This window comes from Alligator mississippiensis, chromosome 2 (assembly GCF_030867095.1).
Source record: "Alligator mississippiensis isolate rAllMis1 chromosome 2, rAllMis1, whole genome shotgun sequence".
Lineage (NCBI taxonomy): Eukaryota > Metazoa > Chordata > Crocodylia > Alligatoridae > Alligator > Alligator mississippiensis.
The window spans coordinates 216,002,416-216,018,769 of record NC_081825.1 but is presented as its reverse complement, the minus strand read 5'-3'; the positions used below and the strand labels follow the sequence as shown (position 1 = coordinate 216,018,769).

Sequence of the window (16,354 nt, the reverse complement as noted above, 5' to 3'; positions counted from 1 at the left end):
CTTTTGCTTTGATGACTTTAGGGCAGTTGCTATGGGATGATAATCTGATCCCTGCCTATGTTAAGTTATTTTTAACAAGAGAGCCGACGAAAGAATGAAAAAACCTGAAAAACACCTGTTGTGGTAAATTAACTGCATCCAAGAATTATTCAGACATTATGATTGATATGAAAATCCTATTATGCTATACGTTCTTCAGTAACCGCTTTGCTGGTCAAATGGAGCAAATCTTGGGCCCTTTTTTGCTCAGTGATGGTTTAACTAATTTTGGACGCATTTCCTGTTAGCACTGATCATCTTTACTTAAGATTTTTTTTATATAAAGTGTAAGTAAACTGTGCTAGTGTAAAGTTAGTTAGCCAAATTGCCCTTCTATGGAGCTACCTCACATAAATACAACATCTTTAATATTACTCTGAGCAGTTTTTGCCCACTTTTCAAAACCACTAAATCTTTGAGACAAGAAATATGTTTGCCCTGATGGCATGTAAAACAAAAGCAGTCATCTACAATTCAGTAATAAGCTTAATTTTATTCCTGTAGCATCTTTTTCTATTTGTAGGTTTGTGGAAATTCAATGAGAAAAGAATTGTAATGAGTGGTAAACAGCCAACCAGCCTTTTTGATTATTTCTGATATGCTTTGTGCCTTGCAAAATATGCTGTAGGATCTTATTGTGGCATCTTTAGTGAAAATAACATATAATGATGAATTTCAGTAAAGGGCCACATTCAAACTTGTTGCTGTATTTTATTTTGTATTATTTTATTTTAGGAATAACTGAAGAAGAGCGGCAGTTTTTGGCTCCTCCAATGCTGAAATTTACCAGGAGTCTATCAATGCCAGACACCTCTGAAGAAATCCCTCCTCCCCCACAGTCTCTACCCCCTTCACCACCACCACCTTCTCCCTCCTTGTACAACTCACCCAAATCTCCAACATCAAGAAGTTATGGAACAATTAAACCTGCATTTAATCAGAATTCAGGTTCAAAGGTTTCTTCAGGTAGACCTGAAAATATGGGAACCATGATACGGGAGAAAGGAATGTATTACAGAAGAGAACTAGATCGTTATTCTCTAGACTCTGAGGATTTATACAGCAGGAATGCCGCAACTCAGGCTAATTTTAGGAGCAAGAGGGGTCAGATGCCAGAAAACCCATATTCTGAAGTTGGGAAGATAGCAAGCAAAGCAGTGTACGTGCCAGCCAAACCAGCAAGGAGAAAGGGAATGCTAGTGAAACAATCTAATGTGGAGGACAGTCCAGAGAAGACCTGTTCTATTCCAATTCCAACCATTATTGTGAAAGAACCGTCTACCAGCAGTAGTGGAAAAAGCAGCCAAGGAAGCAGCATGGAAATTGACCCTCAGTCTTCAGAGCAGCCTGGACAGCTCAGACCTGATGATAACTTAAATGTTAGCAGTCCATTTGCAGCAGCCATTGCTGGAGCAGTAAGGGACAGGGAAAAGAGATTAGAAGCTAGACGTAACTCTCCAGCTTTCCTTTCTACTGATTTAGGAGATGAGGATGTTGGGCTAACGCCCCCAACACCCCGTCTGCGGCAGTCGAAATTTACTGAGGAAGGTATGTTTAGTAATGAAGAGAGCTTTAGGCAACTTATGTCACCCTCTCCCATTCCCACACCTAGAGAGTCTGAAAATCTTTTTAATAACAGTGAACCAAGTGATCAGACTGATGCAAGGACAGTAAATTCTTCATCCAAACCAAAAGGTACTGAAAACAATGTGGTGGTAACTAAGCCCACCAGTGTGCCCAGTTCAGATAATTATGTTCACCCACTCACAGGAAAGCTATTAGATCCAAACTCGCCTTTAGCACTTGCTCTCTCTGCCAGGGACAGGGCCATGAAAGAACAGACTCAACAGATTCCAGGCAAAGGAGAAGCAAGTAAAGCAGACCTTAACAAGCCACTTTATATTGATACAAAGCTGAGACCCAATATTGAAACTACATTTCCTGTGACTGCTACTGTTACCAGACAAAACACACGTGGCCCATTGAGAAGGCAAGAGACAGAGAACAAGTATGAAACAGACATGGGGAAAGAGAAAAAACCCGAAGAAAAGAAAAACATGCTGATAAATATTGTGGATACTTCACAGCAGAAGTCAGCTGGTTTGCTAATGGTTCACACTGTAGATACAGCAAAGTCTGACGACACACCTGAAGATGAAGAAAAGATAATTGAAGCAGAAGTGAACCCAGAAAGTTCTTCACCTGAAGTGCCAGAGGGCAGTGAAGAAGCAGAAAGTGGCTTAAGTGTATCTGCTACACCTGAGCCACCTCCATCACCATGCAAAACTATTGTAGCAGCTAGTTCTGTTGATGACCCTGTCATTTTGCCTTTTCGTATCCCTCCACCCCCCTTAGCATCTGTTGATATTGATGAAGAGTTTATTTTTACTGAGCCATTACCGCCTCCTTTAGAATTTGCTAACAGTTTTGATATCCCTGATGATCGTTCAGCTCCAGGTTCTGCTCTAACGGACTCACTTAAGCAAAGACAGACTGGAACACCTTCACCTGCTTCATTTAACCCCAATCAACCAACAAATTCCTTAGATAGTAAAAAGCAAGTGGGTCTTTCAAACTGTTTGCCTGCCTCATTTCTGCCACCCCCTGAAAGCTTTGATAACATCACTGACTCTGGGATTGAGGAGGTGGACAGTCGAAGTAGTAGTGACCATCATTTAGAGACAACCAGCACTATCTCAACAGTGTCCAGCATCTCTACTTTATCCTCTGAAGGAGGCGAGAACTTGGATACTTGTACAGTCTATGCAGATGGGCAAACATTTCTGGTGGACAAACCCCCAGTACCTCCTAAGCCAAAAATGAAGCCCATAATTAACAAAAGCAATGCACTTTACAAAGATGCGCTAATTGAAGAAACTGTTGATAGCTTTGTTATTCCTCCACCTGCCCCACCCCCACCTCCAATCAGTGCGCAACCCAATATGGCTAAAGTTGTACCACAAAGGACCTCCAAACTATGGGGTGATGTAACGGAGGTAAAAAGCCCAATTCTCTCAGGCCCAAAGGCTAATGTTATTAGTGAATTGAACTCAATACTACAACAAATGAACAGAGAGAAATCTTCAAAGCCAGGGGAAGGACTGGAGTCACCAACTGGAACAAAAACTGCAAGTCTCAGTACAAGGTAAATGTAACTACAAAGATAAAAATAAAATCTTTGCTGTTTTTCAAGATAAAATTATTCTGTTTTCTAAAATACTAAATAAAAGTGTACTATTGAGAATTTGCATAAGCAGGCTTCCAGTGTAAGATAATGATAGTGCTATTTTCATGTTAGTTGTTAACATGCTAAAGATCATCCTAAGGTATTGTATATAGTAGTGGACATGTTTTTGTTACTTTTCTGGTTCCAGTATAAAATAGTGTCTATTTTCACTGAAAAAGCCCGCTTCATGAAGCTTCCTATTACATCAATATCTCTAGGCTTCTAGGGCACTTTTATATGTCCTCCAGGGGTGTGGCTCCAAGAGCCACTCTAATTAAAGCGCCGCAGCATCTCATATATTAGCATCCCTGTGCTTCAAAATGACAGCAGGGTTGAACAAGCTTTAGTTCAAGCACCCCCGCTGCCATTTTGAAACATGGGAATGCTAATACACGGGACGCGGAGGCTGTCTCCCCTAGTTACAAGGCTCAGTTGATACTTTCTAGAATTCTGCCCCTTTAAACACTTAAATACTTTGCATATGCTCCTCTTACGGAAGGTTCAATCACCAGCCAAAGCAGGAAACAGAACCAACAGGCTGTTTACAATGGTTTCTTTCTATGTTAACCTACATTCTTGAGGAATGTAGAAGCAAGAAGATGTTATCCTGCACTCCTAATTGAGGCAAAATTCATAGAGTTGAAACTGAATGTTGGCTGGGAAAGGAAAGCAGGAAACCATGCAAAGTGGAATGTTGATACATGATGCTTACTCCATGGAAACAGCACTTTAAGTGTTGGGTGCCATTCTGTTGTTGATTATTGCACAACGAGGCCTATTGTAAACAGAACAAAGCCAAAGTTAGAGGGAATGGTTGCCTAGAACTGGATTTTCTCAATCAGTGCCTCTGAACACCGTGTCCACAGGCCATCCATTATTTCTATGGGAACTATTTTGGTTTATATTTAAGAAGGTGTTTGGCTTCTCACTAAAAATGGTATTTATATTGCAGTGTTCACATGCTAGTGTTTAACAGTTAAATTATTGAAATTTTATTCAGTTGCTTAACTGAGGTGGTAAAGACTCACGTTTCACTTAGATTTACTTCACACTTCCAGCATGCCATTTGATTCAGGAAGGTAACTTAATTAACAGCATTATACTTAATCTTTGGAGTGTGTTGGGACATAAATTACAATGTGATTTTATGAAGGTCTTTTATTGAAAACCTTTGCATTATTTATACTAACCCTAAGCTTGTAATTTACTAGTCCCTATATATTATTTTCCTGTAAATTGTTTGGTATTGTGATTTTCAGTTTTTTTGTGCTGTACTTAGTGAACAATTTGGGAAAGCAAAAAAACTCCAGGGGGTCAGGGAACTTGTCAGGTCAGCACTATTTTTGTAATCAAGTCCATCCATTTCCAACAGGTATCCTTACAAATTAAAATAAAGAGATCCCACAGGACAGCAGGCATCTTTGCACATGTTTACATATGTTTTATTATATAGGACATATTCATTCTAATTATAAATGAGCTGGTAAAACTGAAAGAACAAGAGTATTTTAGCTCTAAGCCATAGGGATGTACAGAGATTCACAAGTAAATGTATACGTGATTTAAATTTTACAAAAGCAAATATAAGTAACGAGATTTAGCTGCAATGTGGACATAAAACCATAAATCCTAAATATGCACAGAAATTAGTTTTGTTAATCTCTGATGTACATTATCAGATTACTATAGTTGTCCCAAAATAGATGTGAAAAACTGGGCTATATTTTGTAGCTGGGAGGGTGTCCCCTTTGTATTATGAAAAGTTTTGGCCTTTGATAGAATTTTGGCCTTTGATAGAACTGCTGACCTGCAAATACACCTTTGACTGTAGCACCATTAATTGCTTGACCTGCCCTGCTAGGTAAAAATGCATTACTTTTGAAAATTCTATGCAAAAAGGCAAGAGCGCTAAATTGCAAAAAAGGTACTATTCAAATAAATCTTCCTAGAATTATTCTTCTGGGTAGGCAGTAGCCCCAGGCTTAGAAATGGCTCCCCCTCTTCGGGTACATAAGGGAAATGATGAATTTGGCACTGTGGCTCCATTAATACCAAATGATTGCTGAGAGCTGGCTTCTGAGAATGGCAACCAATTGCACTATTCGTGTCTGTTTGATATAAATTGCTGAACTGGTGACCTTAGAGGATATTATAAGAATCGTATACAGCTTTAGAATGAAAGGGTAAGTGGGAAAAAAAACAACCCAGGAATGCCTTCACTGGACAGAGAATATGAATCAAGTTTCCTGTTCAAATGAAAGGTCTTAACACATACAACACAAATACAGTAAAAAGTTTCCAAAGAGACCAACATGTATTTGTTGCTTAATTAGGGTGATCTTCAGAGGGGCAGAAACTGAAACTGGTACATTTGAGCATGCTGTGGGCAATCTCTTAAAACAGGAAAACGTATACTCATAAAATAAGGATTACTTGAATTAACTTCCATTTAAACTAAAGTGTACCTTTTAAAGCGTTTCTTTGAGTTTCACAATTTTCTTCCTAATGTCTTCATAACTGCAGTGATTTTTAAATATACAGTGCTTGCTTTCTTTTCCTGTAGTCGTAAGAAGCCATTACTGTACCCAATTTTCATCCATCTAAACTTATTTATCTTCTGTATTTTAAACTGATAATTATTTTCCAGATGATGGTGGCTACCTTCAGGATCCTTGCTACACAAAAATGTGGAATAATAACAAAGTCGTATGTCTTGCCTTCCATGTTTATTCTAAATTAATCCGAACTGTTAATTTCACTGGAAATCTTTAAGTCAAAAGTAAATGCTGCTTTTACAGTGAAGAAAATGAAATATAGAAGCAAATGGAGATATTTTTTTTCTCACAAGGAAGAAAATTAGACTGCCAGCGAAACTGGGAAATAATTTTTTTAATAATTTTTTTTAAAAAGTTATAAACCTAGAAAACAGTTTTCATAATGCATATCATCAAGAAGGGGCACCCCGTAGATGGCTAGATTTTTAGAAATAATAGCTTACTTGGGAAGCTTCAGGAAATATTTACATATTTTTCACCTTAGTCTTCTTATTATTAATACTTATCTAAGAAAAATACAGAATGAAATTTGAAAATATGATCTTCAGGGAATGTCAATATCCAATGCAAAGGGCACTTCAAAATATCAGTATTTATTCATAGGCTCATAGACGTTAGGGTTGGAAGGGACCTCAGTAGGTCATGGAGTAAAAAATAGTGAATAAGATAAAAATTCAACCTGCTATTTCTTTAGAAAAAGAATCTAAAGAAGGCTGCATAGAGGCTGTGTACATGCATTCAAATAATCTTGGACAGTTCTCCCACATTTATCTTGATAGAAAAACTTACCCTGAGCCACATGTACAGACGTTTGAATGCAGGCGCTCCGGAGAGCTTGCACTGCTGACACGTCAGCTTGGGGTGGGCAGGGAAGAAGGGGTCTGTGCATACATCTCAGGGTGCTATATGTGCTCCCTTAGTCTGCTTGGCAACAGATGGTAACAGTGCATATGGTGTCCCTGATCAGCTGACCCAGGCTGCCCATGGTCAACCTGTGTTTCCCTGCAGGACAATGTAGGGATTGTGAAGGGGGAGTGTTCTGCTGTCTTCTGGAGCAGTAGAGTCTACCAAGTGACACAGTCTCCCTTGGGAGGTGGGAGGGGTGGCAGGGGGTGGATGCTGGAGGACTTTTCTATTCTGAGAGAAGCCCCCACAACACGTACAGACATTCAGTCTCCCAAGATAAACTCTTCTGGGAGTGATTTAGTCGTGGTTGTTCCTGGGTTATTTTTCCCCTGAAGCAGCCATTTTTATTCTGGGAGGGAAAAGCCTGAAATCTGTTTACTTCTGGCTTTTCCTGGGTGATTATGTGCAGCTGGCCTTCCTATTCGGATACATGGCTTCCCAAAGGTACATTTGAATTTCAATCTTTAAAGCTAACAAGAATGTCTCTAGAATGTTAAGGAGAGGATTAGTTTATTGGTTTATTTACTTTAATTCTGGGTATCTCAAAAGCAGAAAAAATATAGATGAACTTGTCTCAGAAGCAGAAAAAATATAGATTAGCTTGTATTCAAAGAACAGATCAAGAGAAACTTGATTAAGGTGCTAAAAGGATTTACTTGTAAGAAAGATTTAAAGGGGCTAAATCATTGATTTCGACTACGCAAAGATTAAGAGGAAACTAAAGTTAAAACTGTCTACAAATACTGGTAACATGATAAAAAAGCAGTCAATAAAATAATTATTTAGCATGCAACAGTGGGGAGGCAGGTGTTAATACTTAGAAGAACTCCAAAAAAATTGGGAGCAGTCTTTATCAGGAGGTCTTTCTTTAGGAGTAGACCTCTTGCCCATTGCTTCTGAACAGATTCAGAATTTCGAGCCTGATACAGCCCTAATGAAGCTTTGCCACTGGTGTTAAATATGATGACAAATTTCTAGGAGGAATTGGGAGGAAGAAGAAAAGAAGAAAGAAGCGAAAGTCTAATAGCAACCCTAAAGGAACAGAGAGAGTTCATAGCGGTCTTATATCTTGCCAGCCATAATGCAAGTTTGTCTAGAAATGTCAATTTAAAACTGCATTTCTAATCTGCAAAGTGCCTATATACAAAGAACAATACCTTAAGTTCTGCCAATTTGTGTACATTCAAGCCAAATGTTGACTTTGGGGATAAGTACTTTTTTTTACTGTTGTTACTCCTATCCTGACTAAAAGAACTTCTGTATTCCACTTGTGCACAACCAACAGAACTGTTAACTAAATTTCAGTTTACTTTTGACCCAGGACTATTTTCTTATGAACATTACAAGTTTTATGGAAGTACTACAATACTTTACAAAAACTTCATTTTAGTGAGGGTTGGGGATTGCAAAATATTAGACAATCCAAATTCTACCCTCCCAAATGCCCCCTTTTAATGTGGTGTTAGAAAGAGAAGTTATCACCTAGATAGCATCCCTAGATTCTAGATATTACTAAAATTAGCTCTGCACAGCTAGGAACAGATGTCTTATCTATAAGGCTTACTTTAATTATGCATTTCGTAGCTGTCATACCTGTAGCTCAGCCACGGTCATTTTATCATTTCATGGTGTCAATTGAAGTGTTAAGATAATGTGGTGGGGGTTATTAAATAATAGATAATTAGGGGAGTGTAAGTCAAAGAGCATTATGATATATAACCTCTATATGTTTTCTGATAAATGAGGACTATGACGAGGCTATTCTGCAGTAATGAGCAGAATTTCCCACTTGGTTAATGAATAGCAGAAGGAACTTAGACTTATTTCTCGTTAGAGTAATAATTTTATTCTGAGTATTTGTGGTGGCCCACTGTCCGCCTCAAGACACTGAGTTTAAATGAACAAACACACACATGGAGCACAAGAGCATTTGATCAGGAAGTTCACCTGCTTTTCAACTCTGTCTCCTTATTTTGTAGGAGAAACGTAGGGTAGAAGGACTTAGAGGAGGAATTTGAAGGATACAGCGGTTTAAATGATACTGCTAAAAGAAGAAATTATGTAAATAATTAGGAGAATTGAATCTGGATTGTAGTCCCATCTTTAAATCTGTAAAACATCACAATCAAATAATTTGGATAAAATATATAGTAGACATTTCTGCCTGCATTAACTATGTTTTTATACCACAGCTCTTCTACCTTAATTGTGACTCTTCCCTTTTCACCCACTCTCCCCTCAAAAAGAAGTGTTTTGTTCTAGGGCTTCTATATGAGCCAAATATCAGAAATAGTAATAGTTACAACTTTGACTTCCAATCAGAAATTCTGTCTCTGAAAACTGTAAGTTCAGGCACAAATCAGTTGTTTGGAAAGGGAGCTTCTTCATAGCTCTGAGAAAGTTACTGTTCCTTCCATCATTTTCTGCCTACCACCATATACACCCACCAATATTGGGAGCCAAGGTTACCAATACTATAAATTCATTGAAAAGCCTACAAACATTTGGAACTGATAGAAGAAACAGGAAAATAATTCAGGGTTTTGCTTTTTTGGGGGGTGGGGGTTGGTCTTTTTTTAACCAGGTTAACAGAGCAGTGTGTACTCAGTCTGTGAACCAAGTAGTTGCTTAGCAACATAATGATCAGTACAGCCTTAAGGATCCAGTGAATGATCTCAGTGTGATTAACACAGAATAAACTAAAGCGGCTGTGAAGAAGGGGAAGAAGAAAGCAGCAGCACAGCCCATGGTGAAAACAGCATCATTCTGCCATGAGCTTCCTTAACTGCTCCAGTCTGCTTCAATGTGCTAACAAGGAATAATTAGCGGCAACTGCCATTGTACTTTGCTGCCTCCATACCCAAAGACCAAATTGTTTTGTCTTGGGAAGAAACAATTTAAATTATTGTATAGGGTATAATTCATCTCTTGCTGTGCGTTGTAGAATGGTCTGGTGTTCTTTTTTGGCACCAAGGGCTGATTCTTTGGGTTTCTTCAAGTACCCTTTACCGTTACTATACTTAAGAAAATTTGAATATGCTTGTTGCACCTTGGATGATTGAGCTGTATAGAGCAATTAACCAATAGCATGTTCATGTTTTTACTTAACAAATGAAATTCCTATTTTAAATTTTCTCATGTCTCAATTTTTCTCATGTCTCAATAACATTTATCTAGAGAAATAATATGATTTTATTATAACTGGGTAAGGCAGAGTTAAACTAAATAGTAAGGTTTACATAGGAAATAAAAATACACATGACCGATCATGTGGAAACTACAGTTTTTACTGGTTATTAATCCCTTCGTTTTGTTTTATTTTTTAAAACCTACAGTCCATGTATGAACTTTTGTTTACTATTGTGTCCATTAATTTAATTTAATTTTGTTGATTGTTTGTCAGCCAGTTTCACAGGATCAGTTGCTTTGTAAGTATTTTTTTTCAGTGTTTCAGTCATTCCATTTTGTCATTTTTATTTGCTTTCATGACTGCTAACAGAAGAGGTCACGCTGAAGTGCTATGAAGTAAGTGACAACCAAGAAGCATAGTCTGTGTTGTACTTTCTGTTTTTTTCAATTGTCACTCATTGTTTCCACAATTTATTATCTTTGTTAGAAATTGCAGCCTATTTGGATTAGTTTTAGCAAATCCAGAAATGGTAGCCATTTCAGAACCTGTGACCTACAGAACATGATCTGATTTTAATATTAAAAATAAAAGTCACTTGGAGAAAGATTTGAACAAAGACTTTAATCTAAATTTGGGCTCCTGAAGAAGTCTGGTTTTCAAATGTTCGGAGTGTTTAGGATTTCAGAGTGTAGTTGTTGGGATTTTTTTGTTTCTTATGTTACTTTCATATAATTTATTCTATTAGATAGAGTTGTTTGCTTCCGCTTTTGAAATGACTTCACACCTATATTGCCGCAGTATTTTTATTCACAACATTTCTGTCAGATTTTACACAGGCTATTCAGTAATATGATCCCTCTGAGTTTTGGGCAAATAATTAGTCAAATACAATTCAACAGGTTGATCGCAGACATGTCACTTCACCATTTTCATAATTGCCTGCTTTTTATGGGATTAACCACATAAAACACAGTGAATATGAGCTATTTGATGAGAGATCTATTAAATTTATACTTGTCCACTTTGACAAAATAGTTTCATATGATTTTGCTTAGTGCAGTTTTGTGTGTTAAATTCTGAAGACAAGTCACGAGTTCATAAGAGATTATTGTATTTATATTTTACAAGTTGTTTATCAGGTGCAGCCAGGCTCTCTCTATATATTCTGCATGCTTGTAGCTTTGATTCTTTGTCTTTTAGTTCTATCCTACTCTGATCTTTCCACGTACAACTCAAGAACAAACTACCCACACTTGCTGAAACCATCTACCTTCCCCTTATCCCAGTGCATTTTCCTAGTCAAAAACCATTCATTCGCTACTAACTGCCTGCTTTTTTGGTCCATTTTCCCAGAAACCCACAAATCTGTTATGAGTATTCCATGTTCTCACTGAAAAAGTGTCATCTGGACAGAGATCTCCTTTCAAACAGCATCTCTGGCTGTTCCTGACATAAGTACACTGGGTACGTACAGGCGTTCCTTTTAGATTGACCTAACGAGGGTTAGGTCAATCTAAATACCCAACCATACAGGCATTCAGAGGCCTTAATTCAGCCAAAAAAATGGCATGCACATCTAAGTTGGTGCACCTTGATCCGACCAGCCCCTCCCCCGCCCTCCCAATTACTTACATTGGGCTCCCTACATAGCTCCTAGCAGTAGTGAACAGCTGTATGGCTTCTGGGCTATGTTTAGGCAGCTGACATTTGTACGTACCCTGTAGAAAAATCACTATTCTACCAGCTACCACAAGTGTGGACTTATCTACTGTCCCTCACATAGATTGTGGACTCTGCTTCATTTTCTTCCCCTCCCCCTAACCTATGCACTTTCACATTGAGATTTGACCTGATCTGAGTGGCTAACACAATATTGTATTAGCTTTTGAATCTCTCTACTTCGTTGTACAACCTTGCTTCACACATTCTCATTTTATACAGGACCTGAGTCAAATCTCAATGTTATATGTAGCAAAAACAAAACAATTTTGTTTTGAAAATCAGGGTTAGAAAACTCTTTCATACTGTTCTGTTCTTATATTGTATTGGCTCTATCTTTTGCTAAGTTTATTATTATTATTATTATTATTATTATTATTGGAAGAGCTTTGTCACAGATTGCAGTTCTTTAGGCAAGACAGAGTATAAAAATAGCTCTGATGACAGCATAAGACTTTTTTAACAGAAAAATGCTGTCTGCCACTGAATCTCTTTTAAAATTAAAGATAACAGTATATTTAAATCCTGAAAGTATGATTCAAAATAAGCTAATAAGAACTCTTTTTTGCAAACCATATTTTCTGCTTTTACACATGGAAAATGCACCATTGTGACATAGTAATTATATATTGTGATTATAATATGAGACAACATAATGTGCATTGCAATCACTGCAGTCACACACAAGTAAATGTTTACAACAAAATACTACCAAATGCTGATTCCTAATAGGGTAAGATTTATTTAAAATAATTATCATGGTCTTCACCTTTTTAACTATGCAAATAAAGGGGAGAATTCAGCCTGTAATTTCTAATGAAATTTGGTTTTAGGCAGGAAAATACCAACATTTCTACTGTAAAAGGTGACTGAATGAGGCATAAGAAATCACCCTTTCTATAATAATTCACACTGTAACATATTTACCAGTTGGAATTTCCATAACTTCCTTATTGAACTATTCTTGATTTTTCCCATTGCAGCAATGTACCACAGAACAGTAGGGAAGTGGTATGTAATCTCTTACATTGAAGGTATGGCTAAATTGTAAACTGTTGTATAAAAGAATGTTAATATTGGAAGGATAACAGTTTACATTATTTTTTTCTTAAAAGAAAAAAATATTGGTAGTTAGTCATTTTTGGGTGTACTTTATTGGGGGGTGTACAATGATCACATGTCCTATACAGCAGCAGTCTCCAAGATGTAACAGCTGAAACAAAAGGGGAAGTGTGGCTTGTTATTTTAAGGTATGAGGACAGGAGAATCAAAGAGACAGAGTAGAGGGAGGAGTAGGGAAAATTTTTCATACTCTAGGGCCAGGGACAGATATTAAAAAAGCCTGAGCCAGAATTGATTAAGTCTTTGCAGGTTAGTCTAACCTGACTAGGCTAAATCACTTTTTAACTGCACAGACATCCCAGAAATGCAGGCACATGCCTGCAGTGGCTCAGACTAGAAGCTGGGGGGAGCTAGAGCAGCCCTCCCTTCCCTTCCACAGAACTGAGCTAAGTGGAAACATGGTCAGGCCCTGGCAGGATGCCCAGCAGGAAATTGGTAACAGTGTTTATCACCCCATTAAGAAAACAACAGAGGGACATTACCAGCTACTTGTTGATTCTGCCTGTTGACTCGGCACGGACCATAGCCAGCATGTGGTCTGCTAGCTAATACACAGATACCTCTCATCAAGAAAGAGCGGGGAGGGGGGAATTCCTGCTTAGCAGGGAGTGATGAGGGAGAGTGGGGAAGCAGCCCACAGTCTGTGCCAAAGCTGCAGTCAGGGAGCAGAGGGGAGGGGCCAACCCTGCTGTGGAGCAGAGAGCCCTGCCCAGCCCAGCCCAGAGAGCATGCTGGGATGCTGGGGGAGTCTGGTTTATCTTAAACCAGCAAGGGGTCTGGGACAGACATTGTATAAACTGGTTTGACCCAAATCAGTTAAGTCTGATACTATATTCAACCAGGTTCATCTCAAACCAGTTTCAGTTATTTTCAAACTGGTTTATATGCACTGAATATCTGTTCTGTTACAAGTTTTTAAACCAGTTTCTGATCACATAAACTGCTTTATGTATAACGTCTGTCCCTAGCCTAGTAGGTTAGTAGACCTTTTTTATATAGTCATTGCCGTAGAACATCATCCTAACATTTTTCAAAGAGGTATCCTGTCATGCCTTATTAAGGAATAAGAATTTCATCTCATAACTATAAGTAAAAATGAATAAAAGTAACTTGCTTTTCTTGGATTGTGTATTGCTAATAGTTTCTTCTCTCATTCTTATAATTTCCTATCATTGTTTGGACCAAATCCTGGATGGCATGGAAAAATTAGGCTGCAAAAAAAATTGCAAGGTTTTATCTTGGTCAGATTACAGTAGTATGAAGTAATGTATAACGTCTAAACTGTTGCCCCTGCTACACTTTAGATAAGGGACCGATCCCATAATTGTTGAAATAAATTGCCTGTTCCTGGTAAAGACATTAAGATAGGAATAAGTAGGTCTGTTTGTGTGAATACCAACTACACAAATAAGTAAGGATCTGCAAAAGCAGGTCCTGAATAATAACGTACGTTCTACTAAAAATGGATCTGTGCTGGTTATGCTGTGTGCCAGGACTGTTTGCCATAGCCCTTCCACAGAACATGGAAGAGGCCTAAGCCAGCCAAAATAAATTGTCAAAGAGAAGGATGTGTGTTAAATTCAACAGTCCCAAGTTGCAGGTTTCTAGCTCTGAGCTGCTAGAAGATGCCTATGTGAAACTGGGATTCAGCCCAGAGCCCTTCCCTGGAGTTAGGTGCCTATGTCCATCTCTTTTAGAAAGGAATGACAGGCTCAGTCTTTACTTGAACAGAGACATAGTTAGCTATGTTAGTCTGATGTCATGTAAAAGGCAGGGTTGATTTGCATCTTATAAACTAACCAAAATAGATAAATATATCACAAGCTTTCATGGGCTGAAGCTCACTTCATCAGATCCTGTCTACTTTAGTTAGTCTATAAAGTGCAAATTTACCTTTCTGCTTTCAATCTTTTCATTTAAGACAGGAGTAGGAGATGACAATGGCATTTTTTTTATATATATAATGGCTTGGAAACCTCACCTGAGAAAGATGATTCATGGGCGCTGGTTCTTGCTCTGAGGACTGTTTGTATTTTGTCTATTGACTGAAGGAAAGTTTAAATATTAAACATCTGAATCCAGGATTCCCATATCCAAGTGAATGACCTGACTACTAGTGTACCGATTCATGCACTGGCCCAGTGATTCTGGCATGGTTGATTTGAATGGAAATGGGTTGTGCTTACTCTGTTCTGTATTGAACTCAATGCTGTCTGTGTGCTTTAGGCTCAAACTTAACTTGAGACTCCCTAATGAGGTTAGACAGGAGATGTGCACCAGATCACCCACCCCTGCCAAGACAGGCACTCTTAGGGATGCACAGAAGTAGAACTCTGCATGCCTAAGATACATTCCTGGAAAACCACTTAGGGCATGGACACACAAACAAGTTATTGTAAACGAAAGCTGAAATTTACAGTGTGCCAGATGCTATGTAGCATGTGCCTCTATGCAGACTGGTACCTTGTCATAGCTGAAAACTCCTGGCCTTTTGGCTAAGATGAGGCTGGATGGGGGCATCTAAACCTCAGGCCTCCAGGGCTAGGACTTGCATGTAGGATGCCAGTCTGGATATGGGGAGCATCTGAACCCCCCAGGCCTGGGGGCTTGGGACTTGCACATAGGATGCTGGCCAAGTTGAAAATTATATGCTCTAGGGTTACTAATAGGCAAGTTATTGAGCTTGGCTCAGTTGGATTTGGAATTTAATTGGCTACTGAAAATTTAAAAAAAACTTTCATTGAGGGGGAAAAAGTACAGTAGAGGGTAGATTTCATTCTACAGAGTAGAAGCATGCATACAGGCAGCTATGTGGAGTTACTGATGAGCAGTATATTCCTGCCTTCGTGTAACTCACTGTAATTTATTTCTGTATTCATTCCTGGGTACCTAGGAACAACCAGATTCCTCAGTTGTTAGGTGAAGGTTTTGAGGCTCATATGCTTCAGCAGAAGTCAAACAATTGAGACTGGATCTAATGCATGCTGTTAGTACACTGCATATTGTTAATCCAGATGTTTTTTATTTAGACCACTGCCCATACAATTGGCTTAAATCTACTATAACAGTTCTTATTGTAGCTAAGATTTATAAGTTAAGGTATGTGTTGCTTAATGTTTCATTCAAACCATTTTTCCAAGCTACAAATAGTCATTCTAGTATTGTGCATGAAAATTCACAGAGCACATCTTTGGGCATTTTTACATATGCTCCAAGGGTGGCGGGTGGGGATGGGAGAAGGGGGCTTTAATTAAAACGCTCAGTGTGTCTCGTGTATCCGTATTGCCAGTCTCCAAAATGGTGGTGGGGGTGCTTTATCTAAACCTCATTGAATGAGCTTCAGATTAAGTGCCCCTACTGCCATTTTGAACCACAGGGATGCTGATGCATGAGATGCAGGGGCTGCCTGGAGTACAGTAATTACCACACTCCAGCAGACTTGATTTCATTCAGTTTGCTCCTATGCGCTGTAATTACAGTGTTTTGGAGCAGCCTCCTGGCTCGTGTACAGGCATTTCAGATGCTTGTTCTTCAGACAACCAGTCTATATCAAGGGAAGAGAATTCACATTGAAGATGCTCAGGAAGTTTACAAGATTAGGCAGGTCATCACTAGTGCTGTGCCTAATAAACCAATACTAAATTTTGATTTCATTTT

At 38.5% G+C, this 16,354-nt stretch overlaps 1 protein-coding gene across 8 annotated transcripts in view; it reads left to right on the top strand.

Annotated features, from left to right (window-relative positions):
* SHANK2 (SH3 and multiple ankyrin repeat domains 2) overlaps positions 1 to 16,354 on the top strand; it is a 703,363-nt gene that overhangs the window by 681,495 nt on the left and 5,514 nt on the right. For all 8 annotated transcript variants that reach the window (XM_059722745.1, XM_059722744.1, XM_059722747.1 and 5 more), the window contains one exon: positions 775 to 3,184. In XM_059722745.1, coding sequence (XP_059578728.1) covers positions 775 to 3,184 — 2,410 coding nt within the window. The remainder of the gene's footprint in view (positions 1 to 774; positions 3,185 to 16,354) is intronic.